General features: G+C 38.2%; 1 protein-coding gene across 1 annotated transcript in view; it reads left to right on the top strand.

Moving 5' to 3' along the window:
- The window catches only part of CPQ (carboxypeptidase Q), a 233,789-nt gene extending 225,128 nt beyond the window's left edge, over positions 1-8,661 (top strand). The window contains exon 5 of the mRNA XM_012722824.1: positions 8,527-8,661. Coding sequence (XP_012578278.1) covers positions 8,527-8,661 — 135 coding nt within the window. The remainder of the gene's footprint in view (positions 1-8,526) is intronic.
- Positions 8,662-22,659: the final 13,998 nt, after the last annotated feature.

Below are 22,659 nucleotides of genomic sequence, written 5' to 3'. Positions count from 1 at the left end.
GCTTTCTCCAAGGTGCTATTCTGAACCCCCTATATTTTAGGCTAGCCTAGGGAGAGAACAATTGTATGGCTTGTCTTGCCAACTCTCTAACAGTATTTGGCAGTGAAATCACTCACTGTATTAGCCATGGCCAGGACAAATCTCACCTCAGGGGCATAGGAAACTTGGTTCAAAAACCTGAATTCATTTCACCCAGCACTACCTGGTTACCTAGTAACTGCAATTTTAGAGAGGGCTGCATGTTTGGGATTGCTTGAGCTAGAACTTTCCAACCCACTCCCCCCCTGCAACCCAATATTGGAATGACAATGTAACTTAGCTATTTAATGGCATGTAGATGTTTTCAAATAGAATAAATTCATGCTGTCTTAAACTGGGGTGAATAAACAATTTTAGAATATTTATCATATTTCAAAATAACTTGTGATTGATAATCCTTCTAATTCAAGCTGTCAGCCCATAGTACCCTAAACCTGTGCCTACTGGAACAGTCTTTATGGAATCTACTTATGTTCTCCAGGTTCTCTGGTGAGTCTTTCCTAGAGAGAATTGTTTGCAGTGTTTGAGGTCATCTTAAGCTAAGTATAATATTTCCAGTAATAGTGACCACTGAAGGAGCCCGTGCCCTGTGCCAGGGACCATGACAGTGTTGTAAAGCTAGGTTTGTACTACTCCAACTTTACAGACAGGAAACACAGTTTAGATAGACTCCATGATTTGTCCATGTTAAACTAATGTTTGTTGTTAAAAATTTTTTTTTAAATTTCATTTGACTATGTAGGCAAAAAAAAAAAAAGAAAAAAAGAAAAACTGAGACATTAATTTTTAGCACAGTCAAATAAAAGGTGACACATTGAAGAAACACAAGCAAAGTAGTCTCTGCACCTACTTTACAAAGGATAAGTTGTTTTTGGTTGTTCTTTCAATGAAGCAAGAAGAAAGATATGATGCAAATAACCTCTGGCTCTGGGTCAGAAGCGCTGGATTCTATTTTCAGACCTTGCCACTTGGGCATATCATTTCACGTCTCTCTATAAAGGCATAATCTCCTAGGGCTATTCTGTCTTTACTAGAGTGTGAAGGTAGGAACACGAAAAGGAATCCCAAGTCACTATAGGTTTCTTAATTTCTTCCTCTCTCTTCTTTTTCTCTCAGATATCCCAAGGTATATGATTAGCTATTCAAAATGCATGCCTAAAATTAACATTTAACTAATAGGAATGTAATCTCATGACAATTCAAAATTCTTAGTGTTCACATTAAAAAAAATCTTAAGTTCATGATGTGAACTTATCATAGTATTCATTGATGTGGAAAACCATTCTTTTTTCAGGGTGTTATTTTAATTAGTTGCATTTTGAAGAGAGAAAAGCTGAACTGTTAGTCATCCTCCTGTGTGGTCAGTGTTAAGTTCTGCAAATTACCTTGCATTCTATGTATTTTTTTCAAAAAGTCATTCCTCATGGACTGTAGTCTCCAGGGCTATTTTTTACCCCTTTCTGATCAGCAGAAAAGTCTTCCATTATTGAACATTATGATCATCAAGATCCTCCTATCTTTGAAATTCAATGTTGAGAGGGCAGTAGAGAATTTTTCTCTACCGTGCAAAGTATGACCATCACCAACTTAAATTTGGAATTAGAGAAAATTGCTTTCAGGATGTTTTTTGGGCGTCGTGATGCACAAACATTTTTAGGTTACTTAACATTTTAGTTTTTGATTCTTGTGATCCTAAAATTCTCTCCTTTATGTTTTAAATGTAGGCTTTTTCATTTTGGCTAACTATACATAATAGATGTTTTTCCCTGGTTGGCATAGCATTTCCATTTACATTAAGTACAATACTGGCTAAGATGTCTATTTTGCCCTTTCTTCCCCCTGGAAATTACAATAAAAAAATAAGGCAGTGTCAAGTTAATGAACACAATAATAAAACACAAGAAATGCCAGAAAACTAAATCTTCAATATTGGCTACCCCTTCCTAGAATGAAGTAAACCAGTGGACATTTGGCTTGTTTCTAAAGTCTGAGCAGTCTGTTGACTGATGCCACAAGTGACGCTGTGTGAGGATACAGATCATGAGGGGCTTGCAGACCAGGAAGCCGCGTGCTTGGACAACACGTCTGCTGTTTGGCAGATATGGGGACTTTCAGAGGGACCTTGACTCCTTGATGTTGCACGAAAAACTGCATTACTGAGAACTCCTCAGCTAGAGGTGTCATTACCATTGTTTGGCTACCCATTGCTTAAGCTATAATTGATGCATCAAAATTAAAGTTCAGCTTTTGACTTCATAAACTTGAAAGTTGTCCCAAATTTGGCTGCTGAGTCTTAGGCCTGGGGATGATTTCCTTTTGCTATCCCATTACTACTGTGGTCCAGGGACATAGCAAGCAGGAAATCTTAGGTATTTGAGGTGGAAATACTGTGGATTAATTTTATTTAAACTATACAGGTTATCATGTCTGGGTAGTAGTTTGTGAAGCTTCTTTTCTGCTTCTCAACTTACTTAAGTTGTGGCAGCATCCATGATGACTACCCAGCACATGACTAGTAGACATCAGAGCATGACAAATTGTTTCAACATTGTTCTGTGAGCCTCTGCAATCTGACATAAGCCTGGCTTTACATCTTGGCCTGACTTTACGCTCTCTTTTCTTCCTCTGCTTTTCCCAGAGGTTTTCGTCTCCCTCCTTGGGCTGCTCTGTTAATCTGCTTCACCTTCTCTTTTTGTACTAGTTATCATTTTGCTTCCCCTCTCCCACCCACCTCCTTCTTCCTTCATCACTAGCAATTAAACATCCCCATCCTCAGACCAAATATCTCTTAAGGAAAAAGTATGCTTTTGAAATTAATCCATATACTAATCCACACTAGCTTGACTTTCTTTTTATGGAAGCTGGGTGGTAAAGGAGAAATTGTTAGATAGCCTTGTAAAAGTGACAGTGTTCCTTTACATAAATAAATCCTGGTATGTTGTCTAGTTTTTTTTTTTTTTTTTTAATGGTGCATCAAATAGGTCCAGAACTAGAGACTGCAAAATACTGTACAAATAGAAGCTTTCCGCTAACCTTTACAGACTGGTCTCCATAGAGAACTTCAGGAGATCACAGTAAGTTAAATAATTGAGAAAGTTTCCACAATCAATAGACAGATAAGCATCAAAAACAGCAGTCTAAGCTGCAGAACTTTCTGAGACTTTGGAAACCATTGAGTGTCAGGGAGAATCCTTTAGTTTATAAAACTTAATGACAAAAAAATAGTTTCTTTTGGTAAGAAGCACCTTGCACCCCATTTCCTGTAATGAAAGATCCCCATTTCCTACAGTGAAAGATTGATGATACTTCCATTACTTTGTCTACATTGAACCATGAAAGAAACCATTTTTTTTATTCCTATTTGCACCATGCCTAACAAAAGCCTGGAATATAGCAGTGAGTGAATGGTTATAAGAAAAGAGAAATTGCTGTGCACTGTACGATAGTTAGATTTGACCTGGAAACGATGATCATTATTGAAGCAGGGGTTCCCTAAACTCTGTCTCCCTATCCTGCCCTTAAGAAGTTCAAATACAGTGTTATAATTCAACCCCTACTTCTCCCATGTACTCCTCCCATCCTATCAAGTGAGACAGCTTGCCTATGGTTGCTTAGGACTGAGGAGAAGGAATTAAGATCCTTGTTCTTCTACTTAAGGAATAGTATCTTCAGTTGCAACCAGTCATGACTTCTGAATGAGACCTGGTTGCCTCCCTTGAATCAGAATGATTTCATTCCACAGACATTCTCCATGGTGCCCCTATCCACAAATCACTGTTTAATCAGTTTGAACTATTTCTTCTAAATACACCATAATCAAATTTTATACATCTACCTAAGGTTTGGTGTTAGTGAGCCACAATAAATTAGGTCCTTCTTGCTTTATCTCAGGTACAAGCCACATAATCTGCTAGGGGAATTCAACCAGGAATAGGCACACTCTCTTTTCCCCCCATAAAGTCAATCTGAATGCATAAGAGGGGCCAGTTGGAGTGGAAGCAGTTCCCTTCAGGAGTAGCTGGAGTGATATGTGAGCATCTGGACAGATGGCCCGTTTCTTGTTAAAGAAATCTGTGTGTCACATACTCTCAGCACCTAACAGCTTACTAAACAAAGCTTGAAGAAAAATCAATTTTGGAAGAGCTTAGATGTTTGATGTGTTGTATCTGAACATACCCTGTGAGTCAGAAACCTGGCTATATTCTGTAGACCACCTAATCTGTTCATTGTGGGTCCAGTAGTTGTTCATTCATAGTCCCTTTTGTCTGTGATGGGCAATAGCAAGATATATTCATTCAGCAACTACCCTCCAAAAGCCAGTACTTTGTCTCTGACAGGATTACAAAAACAGATTTCTCAAGAAGTACCTGCCCACCTGTGTTTAGATCATAAATTGTGGGAAGATCTTGGCAGCCAACTTTTCTAGGAGATGCCCAGGAAGAAGTCTTTTGAGGCCAATAAAACTTTTCAGACAGTTTCCTTCTTTAAAGAGGTTATACTAGAAGAAGAACTGCCATGGAGTATTGGGTTAGAAGGAACTTTAAAAGATTTTACATATCCCTTCTTTTTTAATTCTAGATCTAAAAAATGTGTCTTATTTTAGAAACTCTCCAAGGAACAGAATTTTCCATATCCTTTCCCTTGTTAACCATTTTTTAACTTTGACAAAAATACTTCAGTCAGAAAATTTGATATCACTTATGTGATTCTAATGCACACAGCTGCAACCCAAACCCAGTTCCTTGACTTATATTCTGCTGTTCACATCCTCCTCAGAGGGGGCTGTCATCAGGAAGCCCACTATCTGATCATTTCTTGGCTTCTTCCCTAAAGTTAACTTATGAGAAATTTTCTTCCCTCCCCTTTTGGTAGGTCCTATTTTTTCAAGTATTGAGTGATTTTTGTTGTTGATAATTTTATTGGGAGATTTCCTGTGTGTAGAAATGCACTAGGCCTCAAACTTTGTAATCCTAATACTCCTCCCACTAATGCTTAAACAAATACCAAACAAAATGAGACTGAGATAATGAAGCAGCCACTAACGAAGAAGAATTTAACATCATCTGAGTAGTTATTTGGGCTTTCTGATTTTTGGCTGGAGGAGATATTTATAAAATAAAACATGCTTCAAAGTTAAGTGAGCATCTCATTTATTGAGAATTGAACAAGTTGGCCAGGTTTAGAGAATGCCTGTGCACCAGTGAGTATATTAGTCTCTGAATAGTCTATTTTATTTTCGTGCGGGTTTTTTTTTTTTTTTTGCTTAAGTCAGATCCAAATGTATTATAATTAATGTTCATTTTTGCCTTCGTCTCACAAAAGGCACGGTGGGTTAGCCTTTATGAGACTGAATACTGTTTACCCCCACTCCCTACACACACACACAAATACATACACACACACAGCCCACACATGACAGAGAGATAGAGAGACAGAGACATAGAGACAAAGAGACAGAGAGAGAAGGGGAGCAGGAGGGCACGAGGAAGAAGGGAGACAGAGAAAAGAGAGAGGAAAGAGAGGGTACTTTAATCTTTTGGTTTATAATCATTCTTCCATAACACTGTGCTGAAGGCCTTATCTTATGAAATGTTGTTTAGTTTCCTGTCATTACCATTTTTTTCCCATCTTTTAGCTATTAGCTGAAGTAATTGGATTGGAGAATGGAGATATTTAGAAAACATAAACAAGTGTGATTGTGAAATAGCCTTTACTTTCTAAAAGAAGTCTGAAAGGTAAAGCAGTAGTTGCCTTCAGTTACTTTAGTTACTCCTATGTGTTATCTGGGGAAAAGTTCATTAAAACACATTCTGACAGTTTTTATCCAGTGGAACTTATTTTCACTAGGAAAACGATTCTCAGGATGGTGAGAATGTTGACTAATTGGTTTGCTCATTCCATCTGGCATTACACCACATTCTGAATCAGAACTTCCTACTATTGCGACATGTCTTTTTTTAATTCTTTTTTCTTTCATTAGAAAAGGGTTTGTTACATGTCCATTTATTAATCTAGGACGTTGTACTTGTTTGTGATTACAATGAAGTCATAATAGGCCCATTGAGTTTGTACAGAGAATAAATGGAGATCTCCCAGCTGCTCCTGGAAGCAGATAGTGTAAGGGGTCAGTCACCCCAATATATCAAACCAAAAATTCTGCTTTCCCAAAACATAGGGAACTTTTATTGAAGTTTAATATTCTCAGAGAAAGTATCTGTCAGGAACTCTTAGAAACACCACCCCTCAGTAACCAGTGCCTAGATCAGGAAATTAAACCAGCCACTGGTTGACCAGTCACTTAGAACCTTCCCTGTGCTTTGCAAGCAACCCATATCACCACGAGTAGCTGTGCTGCCATTTTGCTTGTTTTTATTTTTTATGTAAATGAATTACAGTCATGCATCTCATACAGACAGGGGTATGCTCTGAAAAATGTATAGTTAGATGATTTCATTATTGTGCAAACATTAGGGTGAGCTGACCTAAGTCTCCGTGGTCTAACCTGTTACACTGAGGCTACCAGTCTAGCCCATTGGGGCCAGCGCTGTACATATAGCCGGTTCACCCCATGCTGATGAGCATCTCAGGGCTTTGTACACCATATAATAGCTCCTGTCTGACATCTTTCATTCTTCGTTGTCTTTATGGGATTCCTCTACATTTAGAATGTGTTGTGTTTGTTCTTTTAAACTGCTGTGCAGAGAGTTCCATTGGCCGCTGCACCACATTTCATTCATTCTGTGGGTAACAGGCTTCCATGCTGGGTGGGGGCAGCATAGAGGATATTCTAAACACACTGTTAACGAACCTTCTCTTTTGTTTATAGTACACACAACACATGCATTTCCATGGGGTATGTAGCTAGGAGTGGAATGACTATGGTGGTAGATGTTTGTATGCTCATATTCCATAGATAAGCCCGTGGTTGTCAATATAAGCACTCACATTAGCAATGTAGGAGAGCTCCAGTTTCAACAGTGTTTGGTGTTTGCTTTGTGATTTGAGCTATTCCGGTGGGTATATATTAAATGTGACTAAATTGATGTGACTAAATTGATGTTTCCTTGGGAATAACAAATCTAACTGCCCTTTTATGTGATTATTAGTAATTTATACATTGGTTTTGGGGAATTGTCCAAGTCTTTTGCCTACCTTTCAATGAGTTCATTCTTATTTGGCACTGTTTCAAAGGAATTCTTTATAATCTGGATATAAGTTCTTTATTGTATATATGTATTATAAATATTTTCTCTTCCTCCATGGGTTCCTTTTTTTCTTTCACTTTCATAATGGGATCTTTTGATAAACAAATACTATTTTTAACAAGCCCAAATTGCTGTTTTTCCTTTATGATGTGTACTGTTTTATTCAATGTAATCTATCTTTGTCTACTCCACTCCAACTTGACAAAGCTGTTTTATGCTTTCATGTAACATCTTTATATTTAGTTTGCAATTCATCTGACTTGATATTCATGTTGTGTGATAAAGAGGTTAAGATGCATTTCTATTTCTATGTCCATATAAATATCATATTTATATAACATCATTTTCTTAGTTTTTAGCTTATTTAAAATTTAGTTCCAATGATTTTTTAAAATATTTTTCCAAAGAGAATTACTAATATTCTTGAAAAAAATAAAATATATGGAGTACCTAAATTTCATAATATAACCTACAGCTTTATGATACTAGTGTACTTAAGTATTCTACTTTTTGATTAGGATTTCATTTGTAATTCTAGAATATTTGTTTATTTAAAACCAGAGTGATATAGAATATACAAAGCAGAATCTTTTTTTTTTTAAAGATTTATTTATTCATACAGAACTAGGGTACAGGCCAGAGTTGCGGAGGGTGAGAGGATTCACCAGAGACAGAGTGGGGAGCAGAACAGGCAGATTGACGAAGTACACTGCTGAGGGGAGCAGCGGGCGGGTCAGGAGAGGTCTGCTGCGCCATGTGGTCAACTCCGGGCAGGCGGGGATCAAACTCATGGGGAAGTGGCTTTAGCTTCTTGGTGCTGTGCTTTAACCCGCTGCGCCACCAGGAGGGCCCCAGAATCATTTTTTAAAAAATAAATTATTATTCTCACGTTTTCATTTGAATTCAATTCAACATATGTTTACTGTGTATATACTAGAATTGGTTGAGAATATGGTTGAAGCTTTAAGCTTCATTTTTATGTCATTCAGGTTTCACGCCATATAAATACATTTGTCAAACAACTGTCAGCACTAAACTGTTTTTCCTTAGCTTTGAAAATTATATTAGTAAATATCAGTACTAGGTGATGACTCTTATTGTTTAGGATATTCTTGAATCCCTTATATAATGCCTGTATGCCAAGTTTACCAGTAGCCATGAGCCAGATCTTTTAAGACATAAATAATGTTTCATTTTTGTATTTGGAATGCCTGTGAATCCTTCCTCTTTAATCTCATTTCTTCTTAGTTTCATTTTTTTCTCTTTCCATTATTTGTTCCAGGTTGTACTGGTCAGTGGACATCTGGACAGCTGGGACGTTGGGCAGGGTGCCATGGATGATGGTGGTGGAGCCTTTATATCATGGGAAGCTCTCTCCCTTATTAAGGACCTTGGTAAATATTACGAAAGTTGTTAACCAATATGTGAGTCTCAGTAGTGACATGTTTAACTCAACACACTCAATCTACTTAGCAGATTAGTTACTATGCTGTAGTCAAAGATTCTCCTGAGGTCTATATGCTTTTTGTAAGTTGATTCCCAGGAAATAACTAATTTGTTCCTTTAAAGAAATAAATTTTTATTCAAGTATATGCCAGACATCCAAAACATCACATATGATCAGCCACAGGAGAAAATGAACAAGCAAATAAAACTGCAGCACGTGTAGCTACATTAACAGAGCACCGGCCACGTGCAAAGAAATAGCAGCAACACCCTCCTGCCTTTTCCAGACTCATCTTAGAGACATTATCACGCTGTGAGGACAACTGTACTCCATGTATTTTCTTGACCAAAGTTAAAGAGAGCAGCATGGGACTGAAGGAATGATTCCTTCAGCAAAAATTAAGAATCCAACCTGAAAAACTGAATCTTCCATGTAAACCTAGTGATAGGGAAATGGGCAGATATAAAAATGAAAAGCTAATAGACCTCAGTGTATTAACTATATTTGCAAACATAGAGTTCCTTTTTGTATACTGGTCAAAAAAGATGGATTTGAGTGAAGCTAAAAATAATGAAGCTGCCTGACATGAGCATTTTGATGGCTGACTCAGAGCAGTGTTGGTTTTAGAACGCCTCATCAGCAGAATGTCTACCTCTTGCATAGCTGTGGTGTGACCCCTGTTTCAGAGAAGTAAAGCTCAGAAGACTTGCTTTGTTGAAGGCTCACTTGAGCAGAGCTGTGTTTGGTATTCAGGCTTTTCCTCCTGCTTTTAATAAACCAGCCTGCTAAATAATTGTTCATCTTAACAGGAGATTGTTGATATTTTTTTGCTCTGGCAAATATTTGGTGTACCATTTTGACTTATGTCTTATTTGTGCTTTAAAAATAGTAAAATGGCAAGGTGGTTGTACAATGATCTTTTCTTTCTAAAAAGGCCGGTTAGCACTGTTGACATTTGGGGTCAGATAAATCTTTGCTGTGGACTCTGTTGTGAGTATTGTAGGAATTTCAGCGACATCCCTGGTATCTATCTACCTGTTGATGCTTGATGCTAATAGTACCATTCTCTCCAAGTTGTGATTACTGATATGTCTCCAGAGATTGCCAATTGTTCCCTGGGGGGAAGTGGGGGGAAGAGGGGCTGTGTGTGTAAGAGAGAGAGAGAATTGCCCCAATAAAATAAAGTAGTAAAAAACTTTAGGATAGAGTTAGAAACACACACATGCACTTACATAGTTATTAATGTAGATGTGATCTTAAGGTCTGCTTTTAGAATTCAGTAAAGTTTCTCTCAAGAGAAAGATACATTTTCCAGTAAATTAAACAAAAACAAACAAACAAAAAACAGGCATTCCTTTAGAGAAGACTATATGAATTCTTTCCCTTTCCCTTCCCCTTAAAAATGTTTTCTTGAAGTGGGTTCTAAGGCTGTATCAGGTGGGTGGAAAGTAGTTTTTCCTTCTTATAGTATACATTTATTTTTTGGTAGTTCATTTCATTTCATTGTGTTCAACCAGCTTGACTGGAAGCAGAATGGTAAAGTAAAAGGAAAATTGTGGACTTCTAAATTGTGTTTTAGGGCCACTCTGTGTCACAAACTATTTTTTGCCCTTGGGCAAGTCATTTGAACTCTCTGGGCTTCATTTTCTTTATCTCTATTCAGCTGTAACTTCCAGAGTTTTTTATCTGCTCTAGATTAGAATAAAAGTTATGTATTCTCTAAGCTTTGAATCTTACTTTTTAATACTCAGCATGGAGCCTTAAATCACTGTTAATTGAGTTGAATTCAATTGCATGGATAAATGTCAGGCACCATGCAAAGGTGAATTGAATATCTTTTCCCACTATGAAAGTACATTGATTGTTAATAACCAGTCTCCTTCAATTCAGAACTTAACTCCCCTATAGATTTCTTCAAAAAAAAATTATGCATACAGAACTGGGGTACCGGCCAGAGGTGCAGTGGGAGGATTTACCAGACAGAGTGGGGAGCAGAACAGGCAGATCAACAAAGTACACTGCTGATGGGGAGCAGCAAAAGAGACAAGAGAGGTCTGCTGCTTTACCAGACAGAGTGGGGAGCAGAACAGGCAGATCAACAAAGTACACTGCTGATGGGGAGCAGCAAAAGAGACAAGAGAGGTCTGCTGCGCTATGCCTATCACCTCTCTGGCCGGGGGACCAAACTCACATTGAAGTGGCTGCAGTTAGCTTGCATGGCTGCATTCCTAACCTGTTGTGCCACCAGGGGAGGGCTAGATTTCTGAAAACCTATGCAGACATATGAATAAACTCTGAACAAAGAGTGTTATTTCTGTTGCAGAGGTGTTAAGAGGCAGCTGGCATACTGTTATGAAAGCACAGGGCTCTGGAGTGAAACTGCCTGGCTTCCATTTCCAGCTCTGCAACTCACTAGCTTAGGCAAGTTACCTCTTTGTGCCTCCATTTCTTCATATGTGGAAATGGGTACAGTAACAGTTCCTTTCCTACAGGGTTACTTTGAAAATTAAATAATGTATAGATGTAGCGTACTTAAAACAGGGCCTGAGTCCCAACAAGCCCTCACTCTACACTCCAACCAGATACTGCTGTGCATATCATTACTGGCGATTGCACCCAGTGAGTCTTACTCTTTAATTTTTAAATTTAAATTAGATTGTGGATTTCTTGTAGTAAATTTCCTATGTGTTTTAACACATAGAACTGATTCCAATAAGTGAGTTCTGTATGAAAATTACTGATATACTCGAACAAGAAGTAGGACTTTGGGCTAGAGGCCAAGAAATGGAGTTTTGATTATATTACCTAATTACATTGAGCCCAAATTGTTTAATTGGTGAAATATGAAAGCTCTGTGGCAGTTTCTTTTCCAAGAAAAGTGAGATTCCTTTTGGCTAGTGTTCCATGGACAATATGTCATGCAGCATGCATGTCAGAATCCCTCAGTGGGCCTTGTTAATTTGAAATGTTGTTCCACGGGGGCTACCTGATATTTGGGAATATTGCTCCAGGAGTCATCCTTCTGTCTCTTCTCCTTTGTTCTCTTCCTTCTCTATTCTTAAAGTTTCACATCTTTACTGAAGCCATCAGGTAAAGTGATATGCATTTAATATTAAAAAAGGATATTTGTGCCTTAAAAATATAATCAGTCATTCCTGAGTAAGTTTCAGCAAAAGGCTGTTTGCTATAAAATGCTGTTAATACTTTTTGTGTGCTTGTGGTTTACTGAACTTGAAACTGTTTATTTAAAATGTCTTTTCCTGGAATGTTCTGGTGTCAGTGGATAGAATCTATGGTCAAAGATGTTAGCCTTCAAAATGCTCATTTGGCACTTGAAAAATAAACAACCACCACCCCAAAATTCTTTCAACTTTACCATTTTCTGACAAGTTGGCATTTTGAGTTTTTAGCCCTAAAAACAATATATATATATATATATATATATATACATACATACATATAAGAATTAAAAGTACCACCTGCTTGTTTGCTTGTTGAATATGTGAGATTTATGTGAAACATCTTTCTAGAAAAATTTAAATGTGAGAATCTTGCTTGTTATTGTTTTAAAAGTTGAAATCCCATGTATGAGAAAAACATTTCATTTATATCATCCTTCACACATTCACTGCACAAATACGCACTGAACATCATGTTCCGGGTGCTTTGCACCAAAGTGGGTGAAACCCAGTCCTTGAAGTCCTTGACATGTAAGAGGCAGTGTGGAAGTGGCCATGCATTAGTTGTAAGTTCTTTAACTGAAATCTGTACAAGTAACTTCAGCTATCATTGGCTGCTGGAAGGAAGACATATGTGTGGCTTGCTTAGATCAAGACACCTTCACTAGGATGGTGCTTGAATTTTCTTTTATACATATACAATTTCTTTTATACAAAGAAATTTCTAAAGCTAAAGGACCACAATGAAGAATTCCCAGCAGAGTATAGAGATTTCAGTCACATACAGCATTCACAATGCAGAGAAAATTGTTGACATCATCTTGTCATCTTGGAATTGTGGTGGAAGAATTGGAGGAGAAGGTCACGTTTTAACTGATCTATTTTCCGTGTTACATTCCTGTATAATTAGCATGTGTTACTTTCATAATCAAGAAAAAAAATTCCTCAAAAGACAAAAGTAAATATCCAAGATAAATGAAAAGTTCTTGTCATTACCATAAACTAATATGATAGCAGGATCAGCAAGGCAAAGGTAGGAAGCAGGAAGAGCCATGTAAGAGTCACCAAGCCTCCAGGCAGAATATGACCGAGAACTCAGAGTACTCCCCAGGCTTTGATGTAACCAGAATTATATGCAGCCATTTCTAATTCCATGGTTCTCTCTTGGAATTGGGGACCCATTGGGAAGAAGAGTTCCTTTTCCCAGATTCTAGTGAAGCTTCTCTTGCAAAAGTCTCACAGTGTCCAACCCAGAAACTAAGGAAGTGAGCAACTTCCAATGAAATGACTGTCTGAAGAACAGAGTGAGTGAGAGAGAGCCTTGAAGCCAGCTTGGGAGTGGCCTTGACCTAGAAAGGAGATCCCACAGAGAAACTAGCTCCCCTTGGGTTTAGTCATATCTCACTCAGGGTGTGTAATAGAAATCCCCAAAGCTAACATTTACTGAATAGTACTATGTTGTCGACATGGTATTAAGCTCTCCGCTATGTATATACTCTTTTCTTCCCAACAATAACCCCAACCTATAGTTACTCCTGTTGTATCAATTTTACAGCAAAGGAAACTGAGGCAAAAAGAAGCTGTGGAACCTGTGCAAAGGCACACAGCTAGTATATGAATATTTAAGCCCTGGCATCTGACTGGGGACTCCTCAGTACAGGACTTTCTTAAACTACTTCACATTACCGTTGTTTTACATCCTTGTTAGTATTTTGGAAACATAGGACTTCTTCCCTCAGATAGTAGTCACCATAGCTCTCCACCACCAAAGCACCCATAGACCTCCACCATATCCACTGTTTCCTCTCCACCTTCTTACCTATCCTAGCCAGCCCCGCTCATGCCTCAAATCTATGGTCAGCTCTTAACGGTTGGTCTTAATGTGTATCTTTATCTAACACTTTGTACAGTTTCCCTATTCTCCAATAAGTGAAACCATTCTTTTTCTTTTTCCATCTGACTTATTTCACTGAGCATTATCCCTTCAGCAAATGGCATGAGTTTCTTTTTTGATGATCACTGAGTAGAAATCCATTGTGTAGCTATACCACATCTTCTTCATCCCCTCATCTGTTCTTGGACACTTAAGATTTTTTCCACTTAACTGTTACATACAGTACTACAATAAACATGGGAGTGCAGCTTTGCTTCTGAATCAGTGTTTTTGTGTTGTTTGGGTAGGTATCTGGTAATGGAATTGCTGGATCATATGGCAGGTCTGTTTTCAGTCTTTTGAGAAACCTCCATACTGCTTTCCATAGGGGCTGGGCCCACTAAGTTCTCACCAGCAGTGTAAGAGTGTTCCTTGTTCTCCACACCTTCCCCAGCCCTTGTTTCTGGGCTTTTTGACTTGGCCCTCTCACTGGTGTGAGTTGGTAGCTCTTTGCGGTTTTGATTTTTGCAAGGTTTTTGCACAGCCCTAAGTGAATCAGAATTTGGCAGTTTTCTAGATACAGCTTTTACCTTAAAACTTTCCATAAACTCTCTCTTCTCTTGGTTGCTTTTTTGACACAACTACTTTGTAAACACGGGAAGGGAGGCTGAGAGCCCTAAAAAGTTGTACTATTAAGGTATCTCACTCAGCACCTTCAGAGAATCTACATCTGCTTGTGGTACAAAGAAAATAACTTGTTTCAAGTGTCAGGAAAAAAATTTCTGTGGCATTAAATTTCATTTTTATTTACTGAGTTGCAACATGTAGTTGATTTCAGCACAGATTTTAATTGTGACTTTCTGTGAACATATTTAGGGAAGCAAATACCCAGAACAACAAGAGAAATACACACTTTTCAGCCTGAGCTTCCAAGTTAGTCCATGTAATGAAGTAAAATTTATTAAAAATTAATAACCACTTGGAATGTGTTCTACCTTTTAGTTTGGGGAGATACTTGAAAACCTTTGACTATGGGAATAATGCCATTATCTGATCATTTAATTAAAACGTACCATTTTTGTGTAAAAGTGGTGAAACCTCAGACCCACTGGCACACAGCATTGTGACCAGCTCCTTGAATCTGGAACAGTGGCATATGAGTGCTGTGCGAGGAAGTGTCTGGTGGGACCCTTTCCCCATTGCATGCTTAACTTCCTCCTACATCTGCTTTGATTTGGCCTGTATGACTTAGAAAGTTAAGAAATGTAATGTTGGTAAGGGAAACGGAAGCTTAAAAGATTGGTATTATTTATCCTGGAGAACAAGGACTATGGAAAGACTTAATAATGGTCTCCTTCATGCCCCAGTGGATTTCCTCCCACCCAAGAATGGGATCCATATAAAATACAGGGTGAGGCTGTCTGGGAAACATAAGCTACCTCATTAAAACAGCCATGATGATATTGTGCAACTTGGCTTACAAGGAAATCTATTTCAATAATAAATATCGAGCACTCCCTTCATGGCAGACAAATAAAATGAATTGGACACAGGCTTTTCATCAAGGATTTCACAGGCAGACCGCAGCGGCTTTCATAGAAACATTTAAGTATGTCTTGAAAAGCTGGGAGATGTAAAGAGAAAGAAAAAGTTAGAATTTAGGAGAATACACGGTTTGGGGGGTGTTTTTGAAATTCTAGAGTAACAGGTAAGTGAGGAGTGGTGGGAAATGAGACGAACAAAGGGTGAGGTCAGTTTGTAAAGGGCAATTGGATGCAAGGCTGAAGTTTGGAGTTGGTTGTACAGGTAGTGGGAACCATTAAAGGTTTTCAGCATCTTAGAACTTGACATGGAGAAAGATACAGGCTAGGTTATTCTTTTACCTATAAAGCTGTAAAGATGTGCAATGAATAAAATGAAGACACAGAAAAATAGAGTGGGGAGATCCCAGCTATACAAAAACAACACAGTTTTGGAGTCACATGTCTGAAAAACCACAGCTTTGGAGTCACTAAGCAGTATTTGCCATATGGCTGACATGGCAGCTGGGTAAATATACCAAAGAGGAAGTGACGAGATTTCCAGGGATGTTGTGACCATCACCTCCACACTTCTGTGCATTGTGTTTATGTTGCAATCTGCAGAAGGCTGTGGTTTACCCAGCTTAGAATTAATTAAGTTCCAGTAAACTTGCCTAAAAATAGAGGTCTGAAAATGAAAATATTATGAAATGTGCTCTGAACGTCTGACTGGACCTTTACGGTTGGCTCCATTTTAAAAATGGTCCTGGAATATCAGGGTTTGGTTTAGCTCATTCTTATGGCCCTGCCACTCTGTGCACAACCTCAAAACCAAGCTCTAGAAACTGCAGGTTCCTATCGGGTGTGTGATAGAAATGCTAGACAAAGGATTAGAAAAAGTCAACTATTATAAGGTTACTTATTTGTAGTCCTGCTGACCACCGCCCCCCCACCCCACCTCAGATAATCATCATTGATAAACCATTCTTCCCAGTGTCTCCAGACTGTGAGATGAAACCCAGAACCCAGGGATAGTGGGATAAACATGGTACTGCTATACTACTTAGTAGCTATATTACATTAGCCAAATTATTTAACCCTTTAAATCTCAGTTTCTTCTTCTTTACAATGGGGACAATTGTCTTGAATATTGATAGGATGTTTTGAAATAATTGAGACAGTTTCTGGTCCTGCTAAACTGTGTCAGCAATAATAACCATTATTCCTAGAGCAGTTCCTAGAGCAGTCAGAACAGTTGGGAATGGATAGTTCAGCAAAGGATAGAATTTCCCAGGTTCAACTTTGTGTTTTGAGTCTTAATATCTGTGTCCCACTGAACAGTGGAGGTTGAGCAGCAAAGAATAATAAAAGAACAGTAGCTGGCCCCAGTGAACACAAGCTATCACTGAAAGATAGCCACTTCCCATCCACCAGCAACAGTCTCTGCTGGGGAGAGGACACTGACTGCATGTTTCATATACGTTATGTAGAATTAAAACAACACTCTGAGGACATGAGGATGGGGCAATCTTCATCTTTTTCTGCCCCCATTGTCTTCTCTGCCAATATCTTTAATCTATGACATTGTATTTACAAAGATTCTTAATATTCCTGAAGGAAAAAAAAAATAGCTAAATTGGGAAATAACTATTGCAGACAACATAATTTACTGCAAAGCAAATTATTTGAAATGTAGAAGAAAATCAAGGGAAAGAAAATAAAGAATCAAGTCCAGTGCTTACTGTTCACAGTTTACCATGGTGACTGAATGTTCAAGAAATCTTTCAATTTTTATTCGGTTAAAAACCACACAATTTCCAAGCATTTCTCAGAAGCCCCAGAAATCCTGAGGCATGGAGAACTGAGAACAATGGCCACTGATGCTTGTGTTATTGTGCTTCCACTGTGGTGATGGCATTTTTAAAGGGAGTATATTTTAAATGTAATTGTTCTGAATTACTACTTTGATTAATATGTTTGCGAAAATATAAGTCAGCAAGTGTTTTTAAGGCTGTATTTCTGGTCTCATCACCGTAGACCATATATCCATTTAGCAAAACCATAGTCACTTGTTTTTCAGGCAGCAAGTTAGAACAGAGTAATATTTTATTAAGTGCTTCATATTGGAATTATTCCTTTTCTGAAAGAAAGAAGTGTGAATTCATCTTTCGTAGTTGAATAATTTTAGATGAAATCATTTGGATGTCATTTTTGGCCACAAATGAGAAAAGTTTGGTAGGGGAACTGTTTAACTTCCTATTTTTCTGGAGCCTTACTATATGTTGCAAAACTTATAAACTTATAAAATAGAAATTTTTTATGAAATTGAGGAATATTTTCCAAGTAAACTCCTATCCTCTATTTCCATAATCAACAAACTTTAATTAAACACCTAGAAGAGGGAAGCATGAACCAATGTTCAGTAACTATCCCCAATATTTGATTCTCCACCCGGAGGCATGTCTGATCATCTCTGGCAGGTCATGGGGCTGCCTGGGCCTCCAGTCCTGATCAGAAATCTAGGTGACAATATATCTGCAAGGCTGTTCTTCGACTCAGACATGATGTAGGCAAAACACTTTCTGTCCCAGTTCCAGAGGTGAAAATTCCATGGCACACAGGGTTGAGGGGAGCTGCAGTGGCGGTTCTGCAGCTAATGGTGGTCACCACTCAGGTGTGGATTCAGTGCTTTGTTACAAGAGTGACACGGGCTACAGAAAGACAGGGCAGCCTAAGCCTAACTATAGTCAGGGAACTTCAGTTGCATCCTATAACATTCTATAGCATCAGATTACTAATTATAAAAGCATAGAGTTTCATGGTTTTTTAAAATGGACAGTAGCAGTGAATAAATACCTTTGCTTGCCAAATTAATTTAAGTAAGCTCTAATGACACTTCTCATCAAGATCCCCTAAATTGATGTGAACAATGAGAGTAAACTCTTTCTGGTTTTATGATAAAATAATGGCAGTTAGTGTTCTTGAGGTGCTTGGCAGGAGCTAAGTGCTGGAGGTTCAGTTCTCACTGCACTGTCTAGAAGGCAGAAATTACTATTACTTCTCTTACAGAAGAAGGGGCTAAGACCGATGCTACTTGTAATTTAACAGAGTAAAAATCTCATTTATTTTTAACATTGCTTGTTAGCTTTTTTCCCTTTGGCCTTTTTCTGAGAAATACTTCAAATATTTGGAAAATGACAAAGATAATAAACATTGATGTATTTTCCATCCAGAGTTCATAAATGTTAGCGATTTCAAATATTTGTTTCAGATCTTTAAAGAAAAAAGTCACCAATGCAGTTGAAACCTACTTTGTACCTCTCCACAGTCCGTCCCTTCCCCCTCTGCAGTTGAAGCCAGTGTTTTGATAGTTTCGAAAATATTTATGTGTGTTTATTCAAAACCAGTATCATACCAATGATTCTGAATGCACATAACTGATATTATTTGCTTTCAATTTTGTATTTGTTTTATTTAATTCTTATCATCTATTCTTCTGTTCTCTAGAATTGAATATTTAACCCATTAACTTTCAGACTCTTACATTTAAAGCCATACATCTTTTTCTAACTATAGTTTAGCTGCTTTCTGCAAGTTTCAAAATAGTGCTCCTAGCAATCATACCCACCTCACATCTTCCATATTTCCATATATATTATTATCAACTTAGTGACTATATTATTTCATATTATAGCATATATATATTTTATATATATATATATTATAGTCAACTTATATTATTGTCAATATAGTGTTTTAGTTATACCTTTTTCCAAAACCCCTCCAGATTTATGTTATTATTTGTATTATTCGCTGTTGTTATTTGCTCTGATTTTTCCACGTACAACTTATTTAACCTTTCAAATTACATAAGTGTACTCACTTGTTTCCTCCATTATTGAATGGGGATTATAATAGTATCTACCTCTTCGTTATAATTAAATGAATGCATTCAATTTCTGACACATCATAATTGCCATCTAATTTAGCTTTCATTGTTACATATAGTTAGTGCTCATCATGTTTAGTGACGTTTTTCTATTAACTGTGGTTCCTTTCTTCTGGTTTAGTTGCCATCTTTAGAAAGTAGAACCCACAGTAGTGTTTTGTTTATTTCCATCTTGAGAAACTGAAATTCTGTACCTAATTAAAAACTACCTCCTTTTCTCTCCCCCTCAGTTCCTGGCAACCACCAGAAACTTCCTGTTACTTTCCCATTGAGTTGTCAACTTAAATTGCATGTGGGTTAAGTCATGTCATTGCAGAAAATTTTTCATGATGGGCCTATCTCCTTTGATCCGCCTGCGTTGGTGAGAGCGAGGTGTGGTGATGTCTGCGCAGAAAATGCTGTCTTGCTTCTATTTGATCTCTTTGTGTTGCTGAGATCCTAGGTCAGTCTTCAGTTACTTTCTCACCCTGGAACTTTTAAGACCCAATGGCTTACTGCATCATCTGCTTTTGCTTTCTGCTGTATCTTAAATTCCCTTGCACCTGGTAGTCGGAGATTTCTTTTTCTTCCTCTCCCCCTGCCCCTTTTCCTTTCTCTGTTTAATGTGATGCATTAAACAACTGTTAAACTCCATACTTTCTAAGAATTCCTGCAAGTGTTCTGCATTAGTATAAGCAACCAGAAATAGTCCTCCTATTTACCTTCTAACAAAGTGAAACACCTTTAATTTAGCCTGCTGCCTGACATCTTGAGAAACAAGACCTAGAAAATCTAAGCAGGGCCCTGTGTGAAAGCAGTGTCGTGAGCTAATGAAGAAGGGAACGAGGAGAACAGTGAAATGCATGAGTCCCCAGTCATTACGCCATCAAGTTACTCTTGCGCTTTTCTCTTTATGTGTGTGCTTTGTTTGAAATGAAATCATCCATTATGATGATTTATTTTCCAGTTTTGTTAATCATATTTATACTTTATCATGAAATGACCAATGTCACCATACCAACCTGATAGTCTTCCAATCAAAAGCAAAAACATTAAACGTTTTCAGTTAATTTACTCAAGGAACCATTTCACCTATAAAGATACACTCCCCCCCCCCACACCTCAGCCCGCCCCCTCACTCCCCTCCCCCCCGTTTTTTAGAGTATTTGGAATTGGTGCATGTGGTCCCTTCATGGCTATAGTTTTGGAAACACTGACATAACTTGATTAGATCTGTGAAAGAGGGAAGTTTTTCTTCCCTTCATCCATCCTCTCTCCAGGTTTAGTTACTGGCTAGCTGGGCCAGAAATTGCACCTGTGGCCTCTGCTAGTCCCATTCTCTACACACATCACAGCAGTATACACAGTTAGGTGATGCAGATCCTAAGTGTCTAGATGAGGGTGTTTATTGGCTTTTAGAGGATGTTGTTTGGACTAGGAGCAAGATTAGCACCCAAAAGTGTCTCGCTGCCACTTGGAATAAATGATCTCAATTTTCATATTAGATTAGAAAGCCCTCAGCCACCAAAGCAAATGTGTTGTTATCGGTGATTCTGCCCAACTTTGATAAATGCAGCCTATATAATCAGCCTTCACTTTAAAAACTTCACTATAGATTTTTGTTTGTTTATTCTTTAAGAACAGTGCCTTAGAAAAATTTAAACGGGTCTTTCCTGGCAATTATTAAGAAGGTCTCCTTCATCCTCCATCTCCCAACTCCAACCCCCAATATTGGAAAAGAAACAAATCCTTAATTCCAAGCTCCAAGCCACCCAGGATGTTCACAGCGAGTGCAGCAGGCAAAGTACTTTGCCCATCACTGGAAGGCCCATGGAGGCAGTTGGTGGTGAATCAGAAAGCTGTCAGCTGAACAGCCCACTTTTTCTTGTTTCATGAACTTAGAGAGAGCATATGTCAGCATGAACTTTGTTAGAGGGATAAACAATATCGTTCCTTATCCAGACTTATGAGTTACACATCTAGCTTTGTACATCCCAGTGTACTATTCTATATGAGCATGGATCAGTAAAAGAGGGATGGGCATCTCAGTGAGAATACCTAGGATTAGCAGAATGGGGAGTGATGTTGGTCAGTGTTGGTTAGTGGAGGAGTGGGATGGGTCCCTGAGTGGGCACAGGTGGTAATCTTATGGGAAATGGGCACATGTGTAGTCAGATTCTTCTAGAGACTTCCTCCTGCTCTATGTAGTCAAGATGATTTTCTTTCTTCTACCAGTAGATGTCTAAATATGTCCCATTGTTCCATCTCTCCTCATTCACCATGTCACCACAATCCTATGTGTATTCATTTCCATGGTCAGACTTGAACCCATAAAGCATAGCTTTTTTATAGGTCCTGTACCCAATGCAAGGCAAAATCAATAATGTTTGTCTCATCAGCAGAACTGACCTGCCTCAGTTGCTGGGGCCAGGAAAGTGAGGTCTCTCTCTGGAAGCAGAGGAGCCAATCAAGGGGCCCCAGTCACTTGCAGAAACACAGGACTGGCGGGGAAGGATAACATAGCAAAAGAGAAGGAGAGGGGAACAAAGCAAAGACACACAACCAAGTTGAAGCAGAGCCTGGCCCAGGGAAGCTCTGTGAAGTGAAAAGTGATATTTAGGGTATAAATTGTAGCCAGGGAAATCCCCACCTGTGTCTATTTGATCTGGTTGGCACCATCACACTGTCTCTGGATCCCAACCCTCAGTTAATCATTTCTCCTTGTTAATCATTTCATCATTTTCCTTTCCCCCTTTCCTAACTTTGCCTTACACATCACTTTAACATGAACTCAGCAAACCTCCCTCATCCCAGACAGTCTCCCAGGTGAACTACTTTCTGTCCATTTTGATATACATGTTCCAAGTGACAGTTATTGCCCCTTACAGAAGATGATAGATTTTGTAGATTTTATTAATTTTTCAAGTGGAAAGATTAGCTATGGTCAAAGTGGTAAATTTTTTATAGTTCTCCAAGTGCTATTAAAAGCAGCAGAATGGCATGAAGTGTATTCCCGTGAAGGGAGTCCTCCTGTCACTGCGAATGGACTATGATCATCTTTGAAGTGATGTTTCTTTCCACACTGTCTGTCAGCAACTATGTGGAGTTTGTTTTAGATTTAAAAATATGTGGGATGAATTGATCTCCATCCAAGAGGTTCAGACATTTTTGTTGTTTTTGGACCTGTTTGCTGTTCATTAGTTTAGTGGTGGGATAGTTTTGTGGTCCTGAGATTTTATATTCAGATACAGTTTTTACTCCTTCACTTTCTCCCTGCTTCTTGTCAGAAGGCTGACAAGAGAAGAAAATTAATCTTTTATCTTCCTCAGTGAAATTAACTTCATTGCATTCAATTTTTAAATAAATCACATATCTGTCATCCCATGTTAAGTCTTATTTCTAAAAAAATTTGATATGTTGTGCATTACTTAAAACTGAACAGCATGTCCCTCTATCTGTTGTATATAC

This window comes from Condylura cristata, unplaced genomic scaffold (assembly GCF_000260355.1).
Source record: "Condylura cristata isolate star-nosed mole 26May11 unplaced genomic scaffold, ConCri1.0 scaffold00009, whole genome shotgun sequence".
NCBI lineage: Eukaryota > Metazoa > Chordata > Mammalia > Eulipotyphla > Talpidae > Condylura > Condylura cristata.
Note: the sequence above shows the minus strand (reverse complement) of the source record. Positions and strands in the feature narration are given on the sequence as shown.